The sequence below is a fragment of the Temnothorax americanus genome, unplaced genomic scaffold, assembly GCF_048541705.1.
Source record: "Temnothorax americanus isolate GAGA-0224 unplaced genomic scaffold, ASM4854170v1 Scaffold69, whole genome shotgun sequence".
NCBI lineage: Eukaryota > Metazoa > Arthropoda > Insecta > Hymenoptera > Formicidae > Temnothorax > Temnothorax americanus.
Window position 1 is genome coordinate 647,377 of NW_027509791.1, and position 19,084 is coordinate 666,460.

General features: G+C 44.1%; 1 protein-coding gene, 1 long non-coding RNA gene and 1 pseudogene across 2 annotated transcripts; 1 reads left to right on the plus strand and 2 right to left on the minus strand.

The window, feature by feature from the left end:
• Positions 1-2,323: 2,323 nt before the first annotated feature.
• LOC143905931 (uncharacterized) lies at positions 2,324-3,556 on the minus strand. The gene has a single exon (XM_077421594.1). The coding sequence runs from the start codon at positions 3,114-3,116 to the stop codon at positions 2,415-2,417; it is 702 nt and encodes a 233-aa protein (XP_077277720.1). The 5' UTR covers positions 3,117-3,556; the 3' UTR covers positions 2,324-2,414.
• A 9,242-nt stretch (positions 3,557-12,798) lies between these two features.
• Positions 12,799-14,401, minus strand: LOC143905898 (uncharacterized). Its single transcript, XR_013259363.1, has 2 exons — positions 13,277-14,401; positions 12,799-13,202 (listed from the first exon to the last, which is right to left on the minus strand). It is a non-coding gene; the product is annotated as an uncharacterized LOC143905898 (long non-coding RNA).
• A 131-nt stretch (positions 14,402-14,532) lies between these two features.
• LOC143905897 (E3 ubiquitin-protein ligase rnf146-like) lies at positions 14,533-15,110 on the plus strand (annotated as a pseudogene).
• The last annotated feature ends 3,974 nt before the right edge of the window (positions 15,111-19,084 follow it).

Genomic DNA, 19,084 nt, shown 5'->3' on the forward strand with positions numbered 1-19,084 from the left:
AAAGATAAGAAAAATTGCGTCAAATTGCGATTTATCGATTCATACAAGTTTCTCACCGCTAGTCTCAACAAATTGGCATCTTATCTCAGCAAGAATAAACTGCGAATATTACAACGCGAATTTTGTAAATTATCCGCAGAAAATTTTGATTTGCTGACACGAAAAGGCGTATTTCCGTACGAGTACATTGACTGCGTCGAAAAGTTGGAGGATTTCATCACGAGTTTTCGCATTTCTATTGCTACTAGATTCTCCGAAAAGACGTTTCGACTGTAAAAATTTGGTTTCGCGATCAATGCCTCCGCGCCGTATCTACCCTCCCAATGAGTCACGAGTCGCACGTCAACGTGATTGCGCACGTTCTCCATGGTTTTGCCAAACACAGCGTTGTTCATCAATTTGTATAAATTTTTCTCGAAATCATTCTTGGCCAATGTTCTAAATTTCGTATTAAGTTCTATGTAATCGCGAAGCCATGGAGATTGCGCGAATTTTAATGCGCGGTGAATCTTTGCTATACGGAGACCGTGGCGCATGCACTGCTGCAGGTTGCGATAATGTATGACATAACGTTTCTTATCGTATAATGTTGCGAGGAGCTTGTCCTGCCGCTTACCGGGTGGTTTATCGCGCGTCGGACAGAACGGTAGGTCAGTGTGCGCGTCATGAAGATGTTGCGGATACTCCAAGTCGACTTCGAGAATATAGCCTATCGAGGAATCCAACGCGATATCCATAACATTAAAATCGGTTACGTCGTCGACCCATTGAAAATCTGCGTAAGGCAATGGTTGACACATTGCCCAGCCGTACAAGTTGTTTACATCGAAACCAATGTGTCAACCATTGCCTTACGCAGATTTTCAATGGGTCGACGACGTAACCGATTTTAATGTTATGGATATCGCGTTGGATTCCTCGATAGGCTATATTCTCGAAGTCGACTTGGAGTATCCGCAACATCTTCATGACGCGCACACTGACCTACCGTTCTGTCCGACGCGCGATAAACCACCCGGTAAGCGGCAGGACAAGCTCCTCGCAACATTATACGATAAGAAACGTTATGTCATACATTATCGCAACCTGCAGCAGTGCATGCGCCACGGTCTCCGTATAGCAAAGATTCACCGCGCATTAAAATTCGCGCAATCTCCATGGCTTCGCGATTACATAGAACTTAATACGAAATTTAGAACATTGGCCAAGAATGATTTCGAGAAAAATTTATACAAATTGATGAACAACGCTGTGTTTGGCAAAACCATGGAGAACGTGCGCAATCACGTTGACGTGCGACTCGTGACTCATTGGGAGGGTAGATACGGCGCGGAGGCATTGATCGCGAAACCAAATTTTTACAGTCGAAACGTCTTTTCGGAGAATCTAGTAGCAATAGAAATGCGAAAACTCGTGATGAAATCCTCCAACTTTTCGACGCAGTCAATGTACTCGTACGGAAATACGCCTTTTCGTGTCAGCAAATCAAAATTTTCTGCGGATAATTTACAAAATTCGCGTTGTAATATTCGCAGTTTATTCTTGCTGAGATAAGATGCCAATTTGTTGAGACTAGCGGTGAGAAACTTGTATGAATCGATAAATCGCAATTTGACGCAATTTTTCTTATCTTTATCTTCGGTGCTTTGAACATTTTTCGTAAACGAAATGTATTTTTTTGTGATTGGAAGTAAGTCTACACGTCCTTCGTACGCTGTAGCTATTTCTGTGATAATAAAATGCGCGTCGTAGCCCGATAAATTGTGAAAAACTACGGGTATGCAATGTGAATCTTTGTAATTTAAGTTGCAATTTGAATGCGCGGGACCTCTGTATCGACCCGTCAGATGACAATGATCGCGTACTCGCACGTCGTCTGGCTCGAACGGTTTTTCGCACACGTGACAGTGCGTCGCGCTGTTAAATTTTTCCCACTCGTCTCGCGTAAATTCCACCATGGGTACATTAGTGGACAAAATAATCTTTACGTCGTGAGCTAAACGTCTTAGCTCCTCGGCGAACCACGCGACGCAATCCTTATCGCGACGAAACCGATACATTGACAACGACTCGTCGTACGAGCAACGCACGTAGTACCTTATGCTAAATACGCGATGATATTGATACGTGTACCCCAACGTTTCCGGATCCGCTTCCATCTTCTCCAGGGTACATTCCAGGTCGGCATATATGATAAATGGAACTCGTTCCTTCCTGTTATAATTTTTAAATGCCAACCGCTTGTCGTTATCGCTCGGTAACTTGATCGCGCAGTCGTTCATCTGCCGACAGTCGACGGTGTGGGTTTCCAATTTCTCGCTCGTGTAGAAGTAGTGCAAACATCTGTAAATAATAAAAAAATTTTTATACATCTTTCTCGTAAAAATTATTTTTATTTTTATTAGGGTGTATACTCAACGATCGCAAAAGTATTTTTTGTTCCTATTCTTGTTCACTTGCGAGCTCACGAGGCGGGATAGGTTCTTGATCCACGCAAAATGTCTCACGTTGTCGTCATGCACGTACAGCAAATTTACATGTCTGTCCATCTTTCGGTCGGTGAGCCGTATTGGCTGGATTGCAAGTTCCTTGTTTGTCTCGATGCTGTACACGTTGATTGATATATCGTTGTGATTTTCAAACTTTTTAATTTGATTCAACGTCATTGGAAATTCAATGTCTTGGAGATTTAGCACCGACGTGTAATGAGGATACGATGAATCCCGTTCTGCATGTCTCTCGGCTGGATGCAGAGCAGCCGTCACTGACCATGCGAAACATGCATTGCCCCTTGATCGCACGTTTATCACCGCTCTCTTCATTTTAATTTCTCGCGGTATTTCCACAAAACACCCCGCGTGCAATGGATTATATTTATTTACGTTAACAGTCAAATTGTGTATACGCGACAACGCCCATCCGCTATCACGTTCCTGGAATTCCTCCAGCGATGCTAGAGTAGGCTCGATAACGCGCGACACGTACCATTCTTGCAGATCGGACGTACGAAATAGTTCACAGTTTCTCGTAGCGATACTTTTATTCGCGCGTTTGTCACCCGCAGCAAATTCACCATTAAACATTGTGTTAATCTTTACATTGTCATGTCGTTGCATGACGTTCCGCACACGATCGAGTACAATTTCTCTCGCATCTTCGAGAAATTGACGAGGTTCGATGTGTTTGGAATTTATTATCGCACCAGTCAGTATACGATTTTCAAAAGCCGTATCTATCTCGCGCCATCTGAGTCCTGTCTCACTCGCACTGTATCCTGCACCCACATGCACGAAACGTTGACGTACCGAGTCTTTCAGACCTTCGATTCGGGCAATACGAGCGATCAATGACTGTTTGAGACCGATCGATAATCGCGGTCATTTAATTCGGCCTTGTTCTTCCAACGATTCGATAAATTCGTCACATCGTTGCTCCCACGCGGTAAATTCTTCCCGCGAATTTAATAGGGTGGATTGCTCCAACAACTCTTGCTCCATGTTATTACACGATCCTCTTTCTAACACAATTTGTTGTACTCACGACTTCCAATTCTCGATTATTGAGCGTATCCTCCAGATTATTCATTTTTTTATATCTCACTAATGATGCATCGTTTGTTTTATTAGCGTATCTAATTTCACCGTGATCTCAGCATCCGTACATTTGCGCTAACCGAAAAAATGCAAAATTTGCAGTTTTGCACGTGTGCAATGATGTCACCGCGAGACACATATGTTCTCGAAAACAATATCGCGCCATTGACTTTCGATGATTTGATCTGTGTGATCACAGCAGCCGTACATTGGCGCTATGCAAAATTTGCAGTTTTGCATGTGTTTGATGAAGTCATTGCATAAATATAAAAATGTTTAAACAGCTTTTACCATGAAGATACTGGATCTGTATCTTGGCGAGTGGACCATTCTTTGGCTACATCTCGCACGCGAACGTGGTTCTTGAGTGTTACAAGGACTTGCAGTCGCGACACTTGAAATTTTTCGACACAGCTATCAAACAGCTATTGAACCGCTATCTCTTACTTTTGTTAAAAGTTTTCGTTGGCACACTGTCTGTTTACAGTAGCATTAAGATGGCCAGGACGAACCAATTGTTGTATAAACCGCACGATCAAACACACCAACCGACTCTCACTTCTAGTCCTCGACTACTGAGCGTACCTTCAAATTCATCCTTCCACATCTCACTATTGTCACAGCGTTTGTTTATCATATCTAATTTCATCTCAGCTTCCGTACGGATGCGCCTTGCGAAAAATCTACGATGTACAGTTTTGCACGTGTGCGATGAAGTCACCGCAAGACATATTCTCGAAAACGATATCGCACCATTAACTTTCAATGGTTTAATCTGTAATACTGCTATTGAACTGCTATTAAACAGCTAAAAACAGCTATCAGTATAACTGCGATCTGTATAACCGCTATTGAATCGCTATCAAACTTCTTTTAAACAGCTAAAAACAGCCATCAAACAGCTATTGAACAGCTATCAAACAACTAAAACAGCTATCAAACAGCTCTTGAACAGCTATCAAACAACTAAAACAGCTATCAAACAGCTCATCATCATTTTAGTTGTTTGATAGTTGTTTTTAACGCTGTTTTAGTTGTTTGATAGCTGTTTTTAGCTGTTTCATAGCGGTTCAATAGCTGTTTGATAGCTGTTTTAGTTGTTTGATAGCTGTTCAAGAGCTGTTTGATAGCTGTTTTAGTTGTTTGATAGCTGTTCAATAGCTGTTTGATGGCTGTTTCATAGCGGTTCAATAGCTGTTTTAGTTGTTTGATAGCTGTTTTTAGTTGTTTCATAGCGGTTCAATAGCTGTTTTAGTTGTTTGATAGCTGTTTTTAGCTGTTTCATAGCGGTTCAATAGCTGTTTGATAGCTGTTTTAGTTGTTTGATAGCTGTTCAAGAGCTGTTTGATAGCTGTTTTAGTTGTTTGATAGCTGTTCAATAGCTGTTTGATGGCTGTTTTTAGCTGTTTAAAAGAAGTTTGATAGCGGTTCAATAGCGGTTATACAGATCGCAGTTATACTGATAGCTGTTTTTAGCTGTTTAATAGCTGTTCAATAGCAGTATTACAGATTAAACCATTGAAAGTTAATGGTGCGATATCGTTTTCAAGAATATGTCTCGCGGTGACTTCACGCACACGTGCAGGTATTCGCGCAAACGGGGGCTAAAAACTGTGCGATAGCTAATCACGTTGCAGCCTTTCTGTTAGAGCAGAGTTTGGAAATCCTGCGACGGAGCCGGAAATTGAATTGTTTAAAGTACACTGGAGAGTGCCTCACGTCACATTAAACGAGGTCAATAAGCTATCCATGCTACAGGCTTTGGAAAGCGGACGATATCTTAGTGTTAGTTTCCGTTCGTGGGATCTGTACGAGTACCCAATGTTGCAGAGCACGACTAAGCATTCGTGGGCCGTCAAAACGGCGACTCAGCTGGAGAAGCCGCGGTACGTTATCTTTGCGCTGCAGACCGGCCGCAAGAATATCATGTCGCAAGATGTTAGCGTATTCGATGACTGTAACTTGACTAATGTGAAACTTTATCTAAACTCGGAATTTTATCCGTACGATGACTTGAATCTAGATTTTGGCAAAAATCGATACGCCGTCCTTTTCGATATGTACGCGCGTTTTCGTAAAGCTTATTATGGATACGACAGCTTCGATACGCTTTGCAGCGTGTATACATTCCTAACGGAAGGACCTTTTGTCGTCATTGATTGCTCGCGACAAAACGAATCTGTCAAGAGCGCCACCGTGGATGTGCGAATAGAATTTGATTGTAAAGAGAATGTACCTGCAAATACTACAGCCTATTGTCTCATCTTGCATGATCGTGTAATCGAATACTGTCCGTTGTCGAACGTAGTGCGCAAAATCATGTAAATTGCGATATCAGCAGATATTGCGATATAAGAGATACATATGTAGCGCGATAAGATACAGATTGCTTCGTCGTTTCATTATGATTGTACCAACGTTTGTCGATCTGCAAGGATTCACCGTCGGGATGAAATTTGTCGTAAAGGAGGTGGCGGTGCTGAGAAACGGGGACCGTTTTGGCCCATTATATTTTTACATGTCCCATGCCATGGAGTCTCCTCGCGAAATCCGATAAGTCATGCGCTTCCTGGTTGATTGCAAATCACCATGGACTACGATGGGAGGATGGAAACGTGCCGTACAGCATGGTGAAACACCTAATTACATCAGCCGTGGTTGGAGAGGGTGACGAGACGTCGACTCTTGTGTACGTCAAGGGATGCCAGAAACGAGAATGGCTGGTGGATCTGCTTAAGAATAAAGCGAGAAGACATCTAAAAATTGAGACTTTGGATGCAGATTACGAAGATATCGAATCTTTAAATAATCTAGATGTTACTAATACTGTAAGATGCGGAAAACATGTTAAGAATTGCGCATTACAAAATGTATTAAAAATATTTAACTTGTGGTCGCAACACCAGAAAAAAATATGATTTTTTAAATAAACTATATATGTATATATAAACGTTTTATTTTCTTTTCCCACATACTTTGTAGTATAATATAGATGTTTTAAGTGCATGATAATTGTTTTAAAGATGTTTTAGTAGTTTTAAAGATGTTTGATAGCGGTTCAATAGCGGTTATACAGATCACAGTTATACAGATAACTGTTTTAATTGTTTCATAGCTGTTCAAGAGCTGTTTGATAGCTGTTTTTAGCTGTTTCATAGCGGTTCAATAGCTGTTTTAGTTGTTTGATAGCTGTTCAAGAGCTGTTTGATAGCTGTTTCATAGCGGTTCAATAGCTGTTTTAGTTGTTTGATAGCTGTTTTTAGCTGTTTCATAGCGGTTCAATAGATGTTTGATAGCTGTTTTAGTTGTTTGATAGCTGTTCAAGAGCTGTTTGATAGCTGTTTTAGTTGTTTGATAGCTGTTCAATAGCTGTTTGATGGCTGTTTTTAGCTGTTTAAAAGAAGTTTGATAGCGGTTCAATAGCGGTTATACAGATCGTAGTTATACTGATAGCTGTTTTTAGCTGTTTAATAGCTGTTCAATAGCAGTATTACAGATTAAACCATTAAAAGTTAATGGTGCGATATCGTTTTCGAGAATATGTCTCGCGGTGACTTCATCGCACACGTGCAGGTATTCGCGCAAACGGGGGTCGGGGGCGAGCGAGAGAAACCGCGAGCGAGAACACGCGAGGGAAAGAGAACGCGAACGGGGGAAAGATACGGGGGCCGGGAGCGAGAAACCGCGCGCGAAGGAGAGATAACGCGAACGTGCCGTGTGACGTCACGCGGACTCCGCGGCGCGGCGAAACGCGAACGCGGGTCCCCTCGCCCCGCGGCGCCCGAAAACGCGAACGCTCCGCGGCGCGGCGAAAACGCGGATCCCCCCTCGCCCCGCGGCGCGGCGGAAACGCGGTTCCCTCTTTCCCTCCCCCGCGACGCCAGAAAAACGCGGTTCCCCCCTCCCCCTTCCCCGCGGCGCCCAAGAACGCGGTTCCCCCCTCCCCCTACCCCGCGACGCCGAAACATACGGGTCCCCCCTCCCCCTCCCACGCGGCGCCGAAACACGCGGTTCCCCCCTCCCCCGCGGTTCCCCGCCCGCGGTCCCCCCCGCCCCTCACCCCCCCTCGCCCTCGGTATGTGGTCTGGAACCGGCCTACCTTACCTACTCTCCTCGAAGATATTCCTCTCCATGCAAGAAGAGAAATTATTTTTCAGCATGACGGAGCTCCTGCACATTTCTCTCGACAAGTACGCGATTTTTTAAACGCGCATTATCCGGACAGATGGGTGGGTCAAGGTGGCCCAATCATTTGGCCGCCGCGATCGCCAGATCTTAATGTGCTCGATTATTTCGTGTGGGGACACATTAAAGCCATAGTCGAGCACAGGCGTGATGGTACAGAAGCTGAAATGCGAGAAGCAATTCTCGCAGCTTTTAATACCATCACGCCAGAAATGGCGTATCGCGCGACGCGCAACATTATTCGAAGGGCCGAACTTTGTTTACAAAAACGAGGGAGGCACTTCGAACAATTGTTACATTAAATTTTATGAGAGTGGATTAGACCTACTGGGGATACCACTTAAAAAAAAAAGCGCCGTGCTGTATACCGCAAGGTGGCGAGGAAATGACAGCATAATCAAATTAGAATAAAATGCCATTTACGGCCCGAGTTTGAATTTTATTATTAGTAGCCTAATAATATTTCTTGTGCACTACATAAAATTTTTCGTAATAAATTCTTTACATTTATTTAGATGCTTAGCGTCACATACTACACGTTTACGCGAAGTAAATTATCGTAAGTTACTACAAAATCCCGTTTACGAAAAGGAATTATCGTAAGTTACTACAGAAGTAACGCTCGCGTTTAAACGTAATAATAGTTAAATCAAATCAATTTAATTACGGGGAGGGAGGGGATTTTACTACTAGAACGGGAGCTGTTGTGTTGCAAGTCTGCAGACAATTTAGTCGGCGCGCAGTCTACTAAATTGTTGGAGAAAAAATTATGTGTACTACACAAAAAATATTATTATTAGGCTACTAATTGTAAGATCTAAGCTCGGACCGTAAATGGCGTTTTATTCTGACAGCGTAATATTTTTTATTTCGTGCGCGCGCGCGAGAGAGAGAGAATAATTCGACGCGGAGCTTTAGCGTTAAGCCCCTTGCACAATAGGCGATAGCGATAGCGATAGCGACAACGATAAAGTTGCCGACAAAGCTATTGTGCAAGGAGCTTTACGCGCCGCTCCGCGCTCGCGAGCCAGCGGCAGCGTCCCTTCCACTGCTTCGCCGCGCGCCTTGTACGGGGGTTACGGTGGGAGTGTGGGCGTCTCTTCTGGCCGCGCCGGCTTCTACGCGCGTGAATTGGCCGATCTTTTTCAATTAATTTCTCAATAAGTATTGCGAATTTCGCAAAATGATAGAAGACTTTTCTACTCGGTTTGACTCACTCTACTTGCATACAAGAGGTCCGGCGATTATTACCAGACACCCTGTATAGGCGCGGGTGTCATGTTTTCGCTTAGCGTACAACATTGAGAATAATCCTCGTAATCTCACAGTACACGATGCACAAAATTTTACATTACCAGAAGTATAATAAAAGTATGTGCAACACATCTTTTTCAATTCATCTAAGGCATTCACTTCAGCCTGGTTTAATACTCGAAAAATTACTTTCGAAACATCCTCAAACCTCTCACTGTCGTAAAACGAATCGTTTGACAAAATTGCATCATCATCAATTTCTTGTTCATGTTCTTGTTTATGTTCCTCTTCATTTACTTCCATTTCTCCAGGCACTTCCATTTCTTCAGGCTCTTTCATTTCCATCTTGATAAAAAGGGAACGTTTCTCTTACGAGGATGAACCAATTTATTCGGAGATCGAGAAAATCTTGATGCGATCGGAGATCGGCGATTCCGATTTTGCGACGGAATAGATATCGCACTACGTCGACTCTCCTCTTATACAATCTGCTACAGTTTCTCATCTGCGGTTCGCTGATTTTCACAATCTTGAATTTAGAATTAAGTATCGGCTTGCAAAGTTTTGCGTACTCTCTCATATCGATGAGCTTTGATATACAGCTATTAAGATGGCGAACCAATTGTTGTATAAACCGCACGATCAAGCACACTAACTGACTCTCACTTCTAGTCCACAACTACTGAGCGTACCCTCAAATTTATCCTTCTATATCTCACTATTGTCACAGCGTTTGTTTAACATATCTAATTTCACAATGATCTCAGCATCCGTACGGATGCGCTTTGCGAAAAATCTATAATACGATGTACAGTTTTGCACGTGTGTGATGAAATCACCGCGAGACACGTATGTTCATGAAAACGATATCGCACCATTAACTTTCAGTGGTTTAGTTTAATCAGTATAACTGCAATTAAACAGCTATCAAACCAGCTATTGAACCGCTATGAAATTGCTAAAAACAGCTATCAAACAGTTATCAAACAGCTATGAAACAGCTAAAAACATCTATTGAACCGCTATGAAACAGCTAAAAACAGCTATCAAACAGCTCTTGAACAGCTATCAAACAACTAAAACAGTTATCTGTATAACTGCGATCTGTATAACTGCTATTGAACCGCTATCAAACTTCTTTTAAACAACTAAAAACAGCTTTTAAACAGCTATCAAACAACTAAAAACAACTAAAAAACAGCTAAAAACAGCTAAAACATCTATATTATACTACAAAGTAGGTGGTAAAAGGAAATAAAACATTTATATATACATATATATAGTTTATTTCAAAAAATCATAATTTTTCTGGTGTCGCGACCACCAGTTAAATATTTTTAATACATTTTGCAACGCGCAATTCTTAACATGTTTTTCCGCATCTTACAGTATTAGTAACATCTAAATTATTTAAAGATTCGATATTCTCAAGCAGATCCACCAGCCATTCTCGTTTCTGGCATCCCTTGACATACACAAGAGTCGACGTCTCGTCGCCCTCTCCAAGTACCGCCGATGTAATTAGTTGTTTCGCCATGTTGTACGGCATGATTCCATCCTCCCATCGTAGTCCATGGTGATTTGCAATCAACCAGGAAGCGCATGACTTGTAGGATTTCATGAGGAGACTCCATGGCATGGGACATGTAAAAATGTAATGTGCCAAAACGGTCCCGTTTTTTCAGAACCGCCACCTCTTTCACGACAAATTTCATCCCGACGGTAAATCCTTGCAGATCGATAAACGTCGGTACGATCATGACAAAACGATGGAGCAATCTGTATCTTATCGCGGTACATCAGTGTCTCTTATATTGCAATATCTGTTGATATTGCAATTTACATGATTTTGAGCACTACGTTTGACAACGGGCAGTATTCGATTACGCGATCATGCAAGATGAGACAATAGGCGGTAGTATTTGCCGGTACATTCTCTTTGCAGTCAAATTCTATTCGCACATCCACAGTGGCGCTCCTGACAGATTCGTTTTGTCGCGAGCAATCAATGACTACAAAAAATCCTTTTGTCAGGAATGTAACCACGGTGCAAAGCGTATCAAAGCAGTCTTATCCGTAATAAGCTTTACGAAAACGCGCATACATATCGAAAAGAACGGCGTATTGATTTTTGCCAAAATCCAGATTCATGTCATCGTACGGATAAAATTCAGAGTTTATATAAAGTTTCACGTTAAGTTAAACGTTTAATGATCTCGCGACGAGTGCGGCACGCGCATTCTTATCGAGAGTTACCGCTCTGTAATTCTAAGCCGCTGACGGTGGACAAGGGAACGGTAAACAGAAGGAAAGATAATTTTAGATACAGTGATATATGCATTTAATATACATTGTGCATATACATAATGCATTGTGTACAATATTATTTGCAGCATACGCCAACAGTTCACTCAACAATAATTGAATTCTTATCATAAAATTCACGCAAGATTCTAACTGCATTACATTTATCGGTGATACAATTTTGACGTAAAATTGTTATAAATTGTTTAAATTTTTCACTTACGCCATGAACATTTTGGCATAGTTGAAAATACACATTCTCGACGCAATGTTCTAGTTCGAACAGGAAGAGTATGGTTGACGGTTTCATGTACAAGCTGGTGTCGCACGACGTCAATTTTACAATATTTGCGTCACGTATTTTAACGAGTTCCAAATCTCGAAACGCTAGCGATGATGGTGCCGGCGACTGCACGAGTCGCTGAATACCTGCACGTTTTTCGATGGATGTCACCTACATTGCATGAGGCAGAATTATCCGATTGCCTCGGTTATCGCCAATAAGTATATCTCCAGAGGACATAGGTCCAGCGTTGATTTCAACATCCAAAAATTTGTATGCGGTCGATGTCAAGGCAAATCTCTTTCCCAAAATACGAGGCGTGTAGCGGGGTTTATCAAAACTGAAAAAATACAATTATGTTTATAAAAGTTTTTTCGCACAAGTATATACGAAAAATTAGCGGTACTTACTCATTGTGCTGTTTCTCGCAGTAACTGCCAGTAACATCCAGTTTTTCTCAGTTAAAGTCAAACTGTAAAACTGGATGTCACTGGGCCGTACCGCTCAAGGCCAAGAGCAGAACCGAGGTTACTACGGCAATTGTGAAAATAATTCGAGGCGGCGGGAGATGCCTGAAAAATCTGCAATCTGACAAGGGGAAAGACTTTTACAACGCAAACGTGCAGTAACTCTTGAAAAAACATAATATCAATCACTATTCGACCTATTCCGTAATGAAGGCATCGGTCGTCGAACGATTCAATCGCACGCTCAAGAACGACATGTGGAAAATGTTTACGCGCAATGTAAATTACAAATGAATTGACTCGCTGCCGGGTTTCGTATCGGATTACAATGCGCGAAAGCATCGAACTATCGGCATGCGACCCATCGATGTTACCCCCGCAATCGCCGACAAGCTCCTAACAACGGCGTACAGCCATGTAAAAATCGCTGCTCCCGCGCGATTCAAAGTGGGCGACTCGGTACGCGTGAGTAAATTCAAGACAATCTTCAAGAAAAGATACACACACCAAATTGGACCACGGAGGTGTTTAGAATCGTCAAAGTGCAGAAAACTAATCCCGTGACGTATCTATTGGAAGATTCCTGCGAAAAACCCGTCGCCGGCAGGTTCTACGAATACGAGTTACATCGCGTTGCTAATCCCGACGTGCATCTCGTTGAAAAAGTTTTACGTAAAAGGGGGGGATGAGGTTTATGTAAAGTGGTTAGGATTTGATAATTCACATAATTCATGGATACACAAGAATAATGTATTGTAAAAATTTATTACAATATAAAAACATATTATACATACAAAAATGAGTCATTTATTTTCATACATATCTAAATGTAATTACGATATATATTTACGATGGCATTTTATAATGCCCCCATGGCGGCGTCTCGGTAGAACCGGGTATAATGTATTGCTTATCGTCGTACGGACTTAGAGCTATTTTCGTTTCGGACAAGGTGTACATTTTGTGTTGTTTGGATCTTATGCACGCCTGCTGTGATTCTTAAAGGCCAACCATTTGTCGTTATCGCTCGGTAACTTGATCGCGCAGTCGTTCATCTCCCGACAGTCGACGGTGTGGGCTTCCAATTTCTCGCTCGTGTAGAAATAGTGCAACCATCTGTAAATAATGAAATTTTTTATATATCTTTTACGTAAAAATTATTTTTATTATTTATTAGGATGTATACTCACCGATCGCAAAAGTATTTTCGACCACGGTGCCTGTTGATTTGCGAGCTCACGAAGCGGGATAGGTTTTTAATCCATGCAAAATGTTCCACGTTATCGTCATGCACGTACAGCAGATTTACATGTATGTCCATCTTTCGATCAGTAACCCGTATTGGCAGGATTGCAAGTTCCTTGTTTTTTTTTCTCGATGCTAAACACGTTGATAGAGATGTCGTTGTGATTTTCAAAATTTTTAATTTGATTCAACGTCATTGGAAATTCAATGTCCGTAAGATTTAGCACCGACGTGTAATGTGGATACGACAAATCCCGTTCTGCATTTTTTTGGGCTGGATGCAGAGCAGCCACCACTGACCATGCGAAACATGCATTGTCTATTGATTGCACGTTTATCACCGCTCTCTTCAATTTAATTTCTCGCGGTATTTCTACAAAACACATGTTATTACACGATCTTTTTTCTAACACAATTTGTTGTACTCACGACTTCCAATTCTCGACTACTGAGCGTATCCCCCAGATTCGTCATTTTATATTTTACTAATGATGCATCGTTTGCTTTTTTATCGAAAAATGTACGATTTGCAGTTTTGCACGTGTTCGATGAAATCATTGCGAGACACGTATGTTCTTGAAAACGATATCATACCATTGACTTTCGGTGATTTGATCTGTATAATTGCAGCAGCCATACATCGGCGCTATTTGCAAAATTTGCAGTTTTGCACGTGTTCGATGAAATCATCGCGAGACATGTCACGACATGTTCTTGAAAACAATATCGCTCCATTGACTTATGCGAAATTGCAAAATTTGCAGTGTATGCACACCATGCACTAAAACAGAAGAAACGATACGCGATGTTCTAGTTGGAACGAGAGGAAAAGGCGATAGAAAAAGTATATAAGAAAGAATGAAGCGAGTCAAAATTACAGTCTGTGATTTGAAAGTCTACGCGTCGGTACATCGATTGAAAAAAAGTATAGCGAGATGACAATAATTCCGATATGGATCGCGCGTTAACGGACGACAGTGATTACTTCAGCGATGAAGAAGATGGTCGTAAAGAAGTCATTGAAAGAATAGTGTCGCGTGAGGAAATAGTTGCACTATATTTACATACAAAAGAGTGCGTACTATTTTTTCATTATTCAACGGGTGGTGCACTTGCACTATGTCGTTCATGCATGAGAGCTGTATCGGGCTTCGTCGGATGAGACTCTGACCCTGTCGGCGGTCGCGCGACTCGTCCTGCCATGGCGCAAGCGAAGCTCGACGTGCCGGAGAAATCTGGCGGCGGCATTAAAGAGAGGGATAAGGATTCCGAGGAAAAGGAAGGTCCCACTGTTGTGCCAGAATGCGCATTATGCCTGCAGCCTTGTATCCATTCAGCACGATTACCCTGCAGCCATATATACTGCTATCTGTGCGTAACGGGTGTCGCTAATCAGAGCAAGCGATGTCCGATGTGTCGTCAAGAGATCCCACCGGATTTTCTCGAGAGACCTCAGCTGGTGGAAGTGGAGGAGCCTCAAAAGGAGTCGGAACATCCCGAGGAAGAGTACCAATGGTTTTACGAAGGTCGAAATGGTTGGTGGAAATATGATCCGAGAACAAGCAATGATCTGGAGACTATTTACAAATTAGGGGACGCGCAATGCGAACTTTTGATCTGTGGCATACTTTACGTAATTGACTTTGAAAAGAAATGTCAATATATATAGAAAATACAACCCACGTTACAAACGTAATATCAAACGTGACAGAAAAGATGCTCCGTGCAAGGGTGTCTCGGGTGTACAATAACATTTGTAAAATGGATTATTTGTCCGTTAAGATCGCAGATCCACTTCCAAACCCATATTTAACAACATACTCAACTATATTCATTGGTTTCATACAGCATTATACAAATACTTGGAATCGGGTATGTTCGAGATTCCCTTAACGTTGCGCCGTCCGATCAGATGGCAGCATCGATCGGGTAACGACGCTCGATCACCGCGGCAGCTTGCGCCCGCACGGGCGCGCTCATCGCCACCGTCTTCCTCGCGATCGAGTCAATTGTACAAATGGCCGCGCGGTGACTAGACGCATAACGTGTGCTCTGTACGGTTCGATCATTGACTTCGGTTAATTGTGCACATCGCAGTGCTCACGCTGTTGTAGATCGTATCATAAACTGTGAAATAGGCCGCTCATCAACTCTGGTGCCTCAACACGACGACTCAGGCTCACATGTGCGCGAGTGCCGACCGCCACGTGTCTCACCGGCTCACGGGCGACTCACCACACGAGGAGGGCAATTGATATAATTGTCGCTCGCCTGCAACGATCATACAAAGACTTTTCTTTTATACACCGCTCATTGATTCTTAGGTCAGACTGTAACAATCTCGATACATTAAAGACGGCTCAGACTGTGGTCTGAGTTACACAAAATAAAGTGCATAATTAGTGAACACCTTCCACGCGCGTCCTTTTCATCCCGCTCCCATCGTCGGGATTAATCAGCGATTTCGCGAACATTTGGTCCTTCGAGCCGGATGCGTGGATATTAAAGTGTAACTCAGACTCAGATCATGTGAACAGAGCATGCCCTTCACGACATGCCACGTAGACATTATCGCGCGCTTTCGCGAGTGAAGGACAGACATTCTCACGCGCGCTCGCGAGTGTTACGAAAACATGCTCACGCGCTCCCGCGAGTGTACATAGACATTTTCACGTGCTCAATACATGACATTGTAGACTCTCGATTCGCGTAGTGTTGTCCTAACGCGTTTCTCGAACGTTCTCGCCTCTTGCAGAGTGGTTCTCATACGTGTCCCGACGATTCTCAGGTCTCTCATCGGGCGCAGCTCATTGACGTCTCATCATGCCGGATCCCGCCAAAACCGCGACGGGCGGCAAGACCCCGCCATTGCTCGTGCTGCCGGACGACAAGCGCACTTCAGATCGCCAGGCCTCGCCGGTGCGTTTGTCTGCTGAACTCGCCTTAAAGGTGAAGACTCAGATGAACCGCATCGCGACAGTGCGGAAAATCGGCGCGACGTTACCATCGGCTGTAGAGGACACGTCTGTGGATGAGGTTTTACAGATCTCTATCCAACTCGAGGAGGTGCACAAGGCGTTCCTCAAGGAACACGCCTATTTCGAGGTCTCATGGCCGGCGGCGCTCATCGATCATGAATATTTCTCCAACGACGCCTTCGCCGTGGAGGCGGAGGAGTGCATGACGGCTCGTCGCGCTCTGGCAAAGCTCAAGGGCGCATTGGCGGAAAAGATCGCTCCAACTACGGCTCCTGTAGCGGCTCAGCCCTCACAATCTCAGCAGAGATTGCCGGACATCAACATCCCGTCCTTTAAGGGCGTGTACGAGGCATGGCCTACATATCGCGATCTCTTCAAGGCAGTGATTTATGACAGCCAACGGCTCACAGACGTGGAGAAACTCCACTATCTGCGGCTCTCACTAGAAAGCCCACCTGCCCAGCTCATTTCCGGATTGCCTCTCACCGCCGACTCGCTCAAACCATCATGGGAAATGCTCGTCGATCGCTACGAGAATAAGCGACTGCTCATTCAGTCGTATCTGGACCAGCTCTTCGCCAGCTCAACACCGGTGCAATAGACCGCCAAGGCACTGGACAAGCTGCTCAACTCGTTCAAGGAGGCCATAAAGGGCCTACAATCATTGGGCGTTTCGCAGGATCTGGGCGACTGCGTCTTGGTGGACCAGCTGTCTAGGCAGCTGGATCGCCAAACCAAGGAACAGTGGGAGACATCCTTTGGCGCCGCGCGCGAGTATCCGCGTTTCGAGAAACTCGAGAAATTTCTCACCTCGCGAGCGCGAGCACTCGAGATGATCGAATCCACGGCCAGCTCAGGAAGCTCGGCAGGGGCTGCCTCAACGGCACGGCGCTCCGCGACGGCTCATCATGCGGCAGCTCAACCGGCACGCACCAACACCTCAGACGGCTCAACGGAGTACCCGTGCGATTGCTGTAACGGCACGCACTTCGTGGTGATGTGCCCTAAGTTCAGGGAACTCTCACCGGGCGATCGACAGAAGCTAGTGATCTCACGGAAGCTGTGCTTCAACTGCCTCGGCCGTCACAACGTTCGCTCATGCAAAAGCTCACGGGGGTGCAAGAAGTGCACCCACCGACATCATACGATGCTGCATGAGGCACATCAAAGCGACTCATCCTCGAAGCCAACCACCAGCTCAGCCTCAGCATCTCAATAGGACAACGGTGCAATCGTCACTCACTCATTTTTGGCTCGCTCATCACACTCAACATTACTCGCTACGGCCCTGGCTCAGATCAGCTCATCGGTTAATACTCAGTATGTACGGCTCCTCATTGATACAGGTTCCGAACTTACCTTTGTCTCGGAATTGCTCATACGTCAGCTCAATATACCTCGTCATCATTCTGTCATTCTTATCACCGGAATTGGTGGCGGAAAGTCCACGCAAACTTGAGGAGTTGCATTACTCAAGCTCCGCTCACTTCGCTCAAGATCAGACGTCATTATTCAAGCTCACATTTTGCAGACGTTAACGAACATCCTGCCATCATTCAACGCTGCACCACAGGAATGGCCGCATCTCACCAAGTTAACCTTGGCTGATCCCGATTTTCTGACACCACGGCCAGTGGATATTATCATTGGAGCTGACTCATATGGGCAGATCATCAAGCCCAACATCATCAAACAAGACACATTGATGCCAATTGCGCAGCTCTCAATTTTTGGATGGCTCGTTCTCGGACCTGTCGACACATCATCATCAGCATCTGCTGCAGTGCATCATGCATCAATTCAGGAGAGGGAAGATGCTCTCGATGAGTTATTGTCGAGATTTTGGACACAGGAAGAAGTGCCTGCGAACAACAATCTTGAGCTTACTCCTGACGAGCAAAGATGTGAAGAACATTTCAAGGGTACTGTCTCACGGGATTCAACAGGTCGATACACAGTTCGACTTCCACTGAAATCATCACCTGATACTCTTGGCGACTCGTATCTCACTGCGCATCGATGTTTGCAAAGTTTACAAAGGAGACTCTCCCGAGATGACAACTATCGACGGCTGTATCATCAATTTATGACAGAATATCGAGATCTCAACCACATGAAGAAAGCCTCACCCGTTTCCAGTCAGCAAACGCAATATTATTTGCCACATCACGGAGTGCTCAAACCAGACAGTGCAACCACGAAATTACGTGTGGTATTCAACGGCTCGAGCGCATCCACATCAGGCCGCTCACTCAATGATATCATGCACACAGGAGCCAAGTTGCATTTAGACGTCACCGATGTCTTGCTCTGGATTCGACAATTTTGACACCTAGTTGCCACGGACATCACCAAGATGTATAGACAGATCAACGTGCATGAAGATGACTGGAACTTACAACGGATTCTCTGGCTCGACGAACTGCTCAATGAAGTGGCATATTATCTAACCACGGTCACGTATGGCACCAAGGCTGCCCCGTTCTTGGCAGTACGAACGCTGCTGCAACTGGTGAAGGACGAAGGCCATAATTTTCCTCTTGCAGTGCCGTCCATCCTTCAAGGTCGATACGTCGACGACAGCTTTGGAGGCGCTGACACTGTCCAACAGTTAATCAAAATTGCATTGCAGCTGAAGAACTTGTGCATGGCGGGCGGTTTTCCCTTAGCCAAGTGGCACGCGACTCATCCAGACGTGCTCACTGCTGTTCAAGCAGAGAAAGACCAGGGCTCACAAATTACATTTGACGATTGCGCAACCAAGATACTCGGATT